The sequence below is a fragment of the Bison bison genome, unplaced genomic scaffold (genome assembly GCF_000754665.1).
Source record: "Bison bison bison isolate TAMUID 2011002044 unplaced genomic scaffold, Bison_UMD1.0 scf7180017864072, whole genome shotgun sequence".
Classification (NCBI taxonomy): Eukaryota; Metazoa; Chordata; class Mammalia; order Artiodactyla; family Bovidae; genus Bison; species Bison bison.
Genome location: NW_011494644.1, coordinates 12,432,388 through 12,440,678, shown reverse-complemented (window position 1 = coordinate 12,440,678; position 8,291 = coordinate 12,432,388). Strand labels below are relative to the sequence as shown.

Genomic DNA, 8,291 nt, shown 5'->3' with positions numbered 1-8,291 from the left:
GCTGTGGTCCTAGTGTGATTAGATTGACTAGTTTTCTGTGAGTATGGTTTCAGTGTGTCTGCCCTCTGATGCCCTCTTGCAACACCTACTGTCTTACTTGATTTGCAATTATTTTCCCCTAATCTATTAGTCATTTTTTCATTTTATTTCTGGTGTCCTTTGAAACATAAGCTTTTTAAAAATATTGATGAAGTCCAATTTATATATTTTAGTTGTTACTTGTGCTTTTGATGTCATATCTAAGACTGTTTTGTCAAATCCAAGGTAATAAAGATTTTCTTATGTTTCCTTCTAAGAGGTTTTAAAATTGTGGTAAAATATACATCGAATGAAGTTTACCATCTTAAACTTTTAATTTTTTTAATTAAAAAAAATTTTTAAATATTTTTGATGTGGACCATTTAAAAAGTCTTTACTGAATTTGTTATGGTTTTATGAGTAATGCATTATTTAGAAGATAAGCCTGGGCAATTAAGAGATGTATATGCACAATATTTAACCCAGGAATTGCACCTTAAAAGCAAGCAGAGTAATAGTGTTCTGTTGCCCAAGTGCCTTTTGAAATGTACAGGGAATTCCAGAGACACTTGGGTGCAGGGAGGTCTGGGGACAGTATAACAGTGACCTAGAAAACCCAAGAGACCTGTTCAGGTTTCCTATCAGGTGAAAACTTGATGTAATGACACTAATATTGGCTTCTTTACCATTCTCAAGTAAAAGTGGAAAGCAGCTGTCCATAACAATCTACTTTCTTAATAAAGAAATCCATGTCAGTTTCTAATGTACTCATGAACTATAATAAAGATGACTATACACACACACAAACCACAGTGCAATAGCAACTCATATGCATTAAGATAAGCTATCATTAAAAAAAAAAAACACAGAAAATAACAAGCGTTGGTGTGAATGTGGATAAACTGGAAACCCTGTGCACTTTTTGTGGGAATGCAAAAATAGTGAAGCCACTATGGAAAAAAGTATGGTGGTTCCTCAAGAAATTAAACCTACAATTATCATACAAGCCAGCAACTCCACTTCTTGGCACAGACAAGAACTGGCCCAAGGAAATTGAAAGCAGAGACTCAAAGAAATATTTGTACAGTTAGGAAAGGACCCCAAAGCGTTGTGTTAATCTCAAAGAAGTCAGGTGAGGCTCTTCTCTCCTCAAATCAACTTATTTGAAATCCCATATGAAATGCTAGTGTCAAAGCGCAAAGCAATAGCCTTTGCTGAAAAGCTGCATTGTGATTTTGTAAAAATTTATTTATCTACTTATCTGTTGGCCGTGCTGGATCTTCATGTTGCAGCACATGAGCTCTAGGTGCTTCAGTAGTTTGTGGCACAAGGGGCTTTGTTGCTCCGTGGCATGTGGGAACTTCCTTGACCAGGAATCAACCCTATCCTTTGCATTGGCAGGAAGATTCTTTACCACTGAACCACCAGGGAAGACCTGCCCTTTTTAAAAAATGGGTTGTTTGCTTTGATATTGAATTGTATGAGCTGTTCATATATTTTAGGTATTAACTCCATATTAGATATGTCATTTCCAAATATTTTCTCCCATTCCGTAGGCTGTCTTTTCATTTTTTGACAGTTTCTTTTGCTGTGCAAAAGGTTTTGAGTTAAATTAGGTCCCATTTTTTTAGTTTTGCTTTTGTATCATTTGCCTGAGAAGAAAGATCTAAAAAATATTGTGAGCGTTTATGTCAGTGTTCTGCCTAGAGTTTTCTTTTAGGAGTTTCATGGTTTCTGGTCTTACATTTAGGTCTTTAATTCATTTTGTGTTTATCTTTGTATGTATTATGAGAAAAGTTCAAATTTCATTCCTTTACATATTAATTGTGTTGTTATCATGTAGTTATCCCAGCACCACTTATTGAAGAGACTGTCTTTTCCCATCGTATATTTTTCCCTCCTTTGTCGTAGGTTAATTGGCCATATGTGTGTAATTTTATTTCTGGGTTCTCTGTTCTGTTCCACTGATCTGTGTGTCTGTTTGTGCTGCTGCTGCTGCTGCTGCTAAGTTGCTTCAGTCGCGTCCGACTCTGTGCGACCCCATAGATGGCAGCCCACTAGGCTTCTCTCTCCCTGGGGTTCTCCAGACAAGAATACTGGAGTGGGTTGCCATTTCCTTCTCCAATACATGAAAGTGAGAAGTGAAAGTGAAGTCGCTCAGTCGTGCCTGACTCTTATCGACCCCATGGACTGCAGGCTACCAGGCTCCTCCATCCATGGGATTTTCCAGGCAACAGTACTGGAGTGGGGTGCCATTGCCTTCTCCACTGTTTGTGCTAGTACCACACTATTTTGATACTGTAGTTTTATAATATAGTGTGAAATCAAAGAGTGTGATACTTACAGTTTTGTTCTTTTTTCCTCAAGATTGCTTTGGCTATCTGAGCTCTTTTGCAGTACCATACAATTTTATTATGTATTATGTAACTAATTCCATTAGTTTTGTGGAAAATGCCATGTCTATTTTGATAGGGATTACATTAAATCTGTAGATTACTCTGAATAGTATGAACATTTTAATAGTATGAACATTTTAACATTATTAATTCTTCCAATCCATGAACATGGTATATTTTTTCACTAATTTGTGTCATCTTCATATTCCTTCATCAGTGTCTGATATTTTTCAGAATATTGGTCTTTCACCTCCTCTTTTAAGCCATCTAGGTATTTTATTCATTTTGATGCAATTTTAAATGGATTGTTTCCTTGATTTCTCTTTTTGACAGTTCATTATTAGTAAATAGAAAAGCAACATGTAGAAATTTGTATGATAACCTTTATTCTTCAACTTTATTGAATTCATTTATTATTTCTAGTGATTTTTTGGTAGACTTAAAGTTTTCTGTGTATAGTATCATATCGTCTGCAAATACTGACAGTTTTACTTTTTCCCTTCCAACTTGGATACCTTTTATTTATTTTTGTTGTCTGATTGCTGTGGCTAAGACTTCTAATATTATGTTAAATAGAAGTGGGATCTCACACAAATGCTTACAGAAATTAATCTGCACATATTTAATGCTAAGTCATAAAATCTGAGGCAGGATAAATCACTTGTTTGAGTAAACTTATTATGTATTCTTGTCTCTGTTATTTCCATAACAGAAATAACAGTAACAGAGTAAGTCATATTGGTATAAGAAAATATGATGAAATTTGTTCTTACTTTCTAGGGCCTCTTACCTTTTGCTGTAGTAGGAAGTACGGAGGAAGTGAAAGTTGGAAAAAGGACAGTCAGAGGACGTCAGTACCCCTGGGGAATTTTACAAGGTAAGCATAACAAACCTCCATGAGAAGGCTTACTCTGGACTGATTATGCTCAAATACAGATAATTATAAAATTATGTAAAATATAACTAAAAATATATAAAACAAAATATCTTAACTTGAGTCAATATTGGTAACTCTCATTAAACAGCAAATTAACAGTTACTGATAAGGAGCACAGATTCTGTTTCATTTGAGATAGTGATTATTTTGACTATAATTTATTCTCATGGGAATTTTCTGGAATTTTTTTGTACTTTAGGCAAAAATTCAGAAACTGAGCAGAACCTTCTCATCTACCCAAGTCTGCCATATGCAGATTATCTCTGTGGTGCTAAGCTATCATATTCAGAATGTTGAAAAGTTCTTTGAACAAAAGAACTTTGAACAGCATGGAAGCATAAATATTGGTTCTTGATACATGTTATATAAGTTAATTGCTACTCAATTTATAAAGCACTTTTAAGTGGTTACTAGTAAAAGGGGTGGTAAACTATTTCAAAAATAAAGTAATATAATTTATTTTTGGATAAATTATACCTAGACATTTATATTAGTTATCTAACATCATGATGAATTAGAATATTGTCATAACAGTCATTTATTATCTGATTCATATACTTGTGATACTAATTATTGGAGACTGGATTATCTTTATCTGTAGAGATAATGTTCCAAATGTTATTTTCAATTAATGTATTATAAATTTTAATTTTATTAAATGTACTTAAAGACAACATATTTTAATGAATATTATATTTGGTTACAATATCATACCCAATACCCAAAATATTGTGATCAGTCTTTTGGATATGACAGGCACAAGAGAGAGCCATGTGAATTTACTGAGTGATTTTGAAAAGTGACTAATTCATTCTCATACATATGGTATACAAATATAATTTAATAACTACATCATGTACAATTGTTAAGGCCTTTACATTAGCAGGCTTTAATTAAATTACTTAGTTTAGTGAAATTATCTTCTTTAAAAGAAGATAATTTATAGTTCATTTATAGACCAGGAAATTTGCTTTAAATTTATTAACCAGAGACTAAATAGGAAACAGTGAAATAATATGTTACATTATATTAGTATATAGCATCAGTTCATCAGTTTACTGCTCTGTAAAATACCTTGAGAATATTCATTTGAAAAATACTAAATTATTAAAGAAAACTTATGCTATATAAGTTTCAAAACCACAAAATTAAAAGACTCTTGCTCCTTGGAAGAAAAGCTATGACCAACCTAAACAGCATATTAAAAAGCAGAGACATCATTTTGGCGACAGAAGTCCATATAGTCAAAGCTATGGTTTTTCCATTAGTCATGTATGGATGTGAGAGTTGGGCCATAAAGAAGGCTGAGTGCCCAAGAATTGATGCTTTCAAATTGTGGTGTTGGAGAGGACTCTTGAGAGTTCCTTGGACTACAAGGAGATCAAATCAGTCAATTCTAAAGGAAATCAGTCCTGAATATTCATTGGAAGGACTAATGCTGAAGCTGAAGCTCCAATATTTTAGCTACCTGATTGAGAAGAGTCTTTTCCTCATTGGAAAAGACCCTGATGTTGGGAAAGATTGAAAGCAGGAGGACAGGGGACAACAGAGGATGAGATGGTTGTATGGCATCACCAATTCAATGGACATGAGAGTTTGAGCAAGTTCCGGGAGATGGTGAAGGACAGAGGGGCCTGGTATGCTGCAATCCATGGGGTCCCAAAGAGTCAGACACAACTGAGTGACTGAACTGAACTGAAGCTCTATAATAATATAATGTAACATATTATTTCACCATTTCCTATTTAGTCTCTGGCTAATAAATTTAAAGCAAATTTCCTGGTCTATAAATAAACTATACCTATAATTGACATGTACCATATAAGCATAGTTAAGTGGTTAAAAGATTTATGGCTATTATTCAGAACACTCTAAGCTCATTCAAGAATGCTTACTAGGTGATAGAGATTGATAATAAGCTTTGTGGCTTTATTATTTTTCTGCCTAGTGGAAAATGAAAACCACTGTGACTTTGTTAAGCTCCGGGATATGCTTCTTTGTACAAATATGGAAGACTTGAAAGAACAGACTCACACTCGGCACTATGAACGTTACAGGCGCAACAGACTTCACATAATGGGATTTACTGATATGGGTCCAAATAACCAGCCAGTTAGGTGAGTGGAGATCTTGCTCGAACAAGATGATAGGTGACTTGGAAATCCCCTATAACCATGAGATGTGATTATTTTGGAATGAGAATAGCTCTGCTTCTCGTATTCTGGGCCATCTGAATCTTGTGGGTTTTCATTATCTTCAGACCTCGATGGAGGGTTAGTAGGAGCAACATAATGCAAGGGCTAATTTATGTGTCTCCAATATGTACATGTCCCTGGAGGAGGGCATGGCAACCCACTCCAGTTCTTGCCTGGAGAGTCCCATGGACTGAGGAACCCGGCAGACTACAGTCCGTGGGATTGCAAAGAGTCGGACACGACTGAGCGACTGAGCACACACAATATGTACTTGTGCTGAAACACTCCGTATCAATCCCAAAGAGAAAAGAAGTTTTTATAGGCAAAATTCGGGAGGGAGGGCTGTAGGCTGTGTAACCCTCCCATTATTGGTTGGTGGTGAGGTAACAAGATGGTGTTCAATCATGAGCCTTCTGGTTGCAGCCAGTCTGGGGTCCATATGGTTGTGCTCAGCCTGAAGTTATCATCCTCCACCTGGGTAGGAGCCTTGGTTCCTGTAGAACTCAGAGATCTGTTTCTGTGTCTTGGCTGTTGTGAATAGTGCTGCTGTGAGCACAGGGGTCCAGGTATCTTTTTGAATTGTAGTTTTGTTCTGGCATATGCCCAAGAGTGGGATTGCTGGATCGTATAGCAACACCATTTTCAGTTTTGGGGGGAATGTCTATACTGTTTTCCATAGTGGCTTTTCCACTTTACATTTCCACCAGCAGTGAAGTTTTGGTTTGTTTTTTTCTCACACCCTCTCCAGCATTTGTTATTTGTAGATTTTTTCATAATGGCCTTTCTGACTGGTACGAGGTGGCACCCCATGATAGTTTTGATTTGTATTTCTCGAATAATTAGGAATGCTGAGCATCTTTTCATGTGCCTGATAGCCATCTGTATATCTTTTTTGGAGAAATGTTTATTTAGGTCTTCTGCTTGTTTTTCATTTGGGTTGTTTGGTATTTTGTTTTCAAGTTATATGCATTGTTTATATTGGGTTGGCCAAAAAGTTCATTTGGGTTTTTCCATACAATGTTACATATATTTTAATATATAATATATATTTTTATATGTTTATTTATATTAACATTTTAATATAAGAACACACACATTTCTTTTTAGTTTTCAAGAGATCTATGAAGCCAAAAGGCAGGAGCTCTTGGAGCAATGTCAGAGGGAAGAAGAAGAGTTGAAACAGAAGTTTATGCAGCGAGTAAAGGAGAAAGAAACAGCATTTAAAGAAGCTGAAAAAGAGGCAAGTCCTGCTAGTTTGATATAATCCATATTCAAGTTTAGGGGTCCTATTAAATTGGGGGTTTTTATCTCAAGAGTTTAGATGATTTTGTTGAAGGATACTTTCTATTCTTCAAAAAGTAGCTATTTACCATGTAAGTTTTGGATGCAGCCTTTAAAAAAATGATTGCCTGTAATCTTATTTTTCCTAGAGCTTTTGGAGAATCAGCTTTTTTGAATTTTTGTAAACTGAAGTATAAATTGACTTACAATATTGTATCAGTTTTGGGTGTACAACAGTGAGTCAATATTTTTATATATTAAATACCACCTGTCAATGAAGAGGGCATGGCATCGTACTCAATATTCTTTTTTTTTTTTAATTTTATTTTATTTTTAAACTTTACAAATTGTATTAGTTTTGCCAAATATCAAAATGAATCCGCCACAGGTATACATGTGTTCCCCATCTTGAACCCTCCTCCCTCTTCCCTCCCCATACCATCCCTCTGGGTCGTCCCAGTGCACTAGCCCCAAGCATCCAGTATCGTGCATCGAACCTGGACTGGCAACTCGTTTCATACATGATATTATACATGTTTCAATGCCATTCTCCCAAATCTTCCCACCCTCTCCCTCTGCAACAGAGTCCATAAAACTGTTCTATACATCAGTGTCTCTTTTGCTGTCTCGTACACAGGGTTATTGTTAGCATCTTTCTAGATTCCATATATATGCGTTAGTATACTGTATTGGTGTTTTTCTTTCTGGCTTACTTCACTCTGTATAATAGGCTCCAGTTTCATCCACCTCATTAGAACTGACTCAAATGTATTCTTTTTAATGGCTGAGTAATACTCCATTGTGTATATGTACCACAGCTTTCTTATCCATTCATCTGCTGATGGGCATCTAGGTTGCTTCCATGTCCTGGCTATTATAAACAGTGCTGCGATGAACATTGGGGTACACGTGTCTCTTTCCCTTCTGGTTTCCTCAGTGTGTATCCCCAGCAGTGGGATTGCTGGATCATAAGGCAGTTCTATTTCCAGTTTTTTAAGGAATCTCCACACTGTTCTCCATAGTGGCTGTACTAGTTTGCATTCCCACCAACAGTGTAAGAGGGTTCCCTTTTCTCCACACCCTCTCCAGCATTTATTGCTTGTAGACTTTTGGATCGCAGCCATTCTGACTGGCGTGAAATGGTACCTCATAGTGGTTTTGATTTGCATTTCTCTGATAATGAGTGATGTTGAGCATCTTTTCATGTGTTTGTTAGCCATCTGTATGTCTTCTTTGGAGAAATGTCTATTTAGTTCTTTGGCCCATTTTTTGATTGGGTCATTTATTTTTCTGGAGTTGAGCTGTAGGAGTTGCTTGTATATTTTTGAGATTAGTTGTCAGTTGCTTCATTTGCTATTATTTTCTCCCATTCTGAAGGCTGCCTTTTCACCTTGCTAATAGTTTCCTTTGATGTGCAGAAGCTTTTAAGTTTAATTAGGTCCCATTTGTTTATTTTTGCTTTTA

At 35.8% G+C, this 8,291-nt stretch overlaps 1 protein-coding gene across 1 annotated transcript in view; it reads left to right on the top strand.

The window, feature by feature from the left end:
* The window catches only part of SEPT14 (septin 14), a 31,861-nt gene that overhangs the window by 20,286 nt on the left and 3,284 nt on the right, over window positions 1-8,291 (top strand). The window contains exons 7-9 of the mRNA XM_010837383.1: window positions 3,195-3,291; window positions 5,300-5,468; window positions 6,654-6,786. Of these exons, the coding sequence (XP_010835685.1) occupies window positions 3,195-3,291; window positions 5,300-5,468; window positions 6,654-6,786 (399 nt within the window). The remainder of the gene's footprint in view (window positions 1-3,194; window positions 3,292-5,299; window positions 5,469-6,653; window positions 6,787-8,291) is intronic.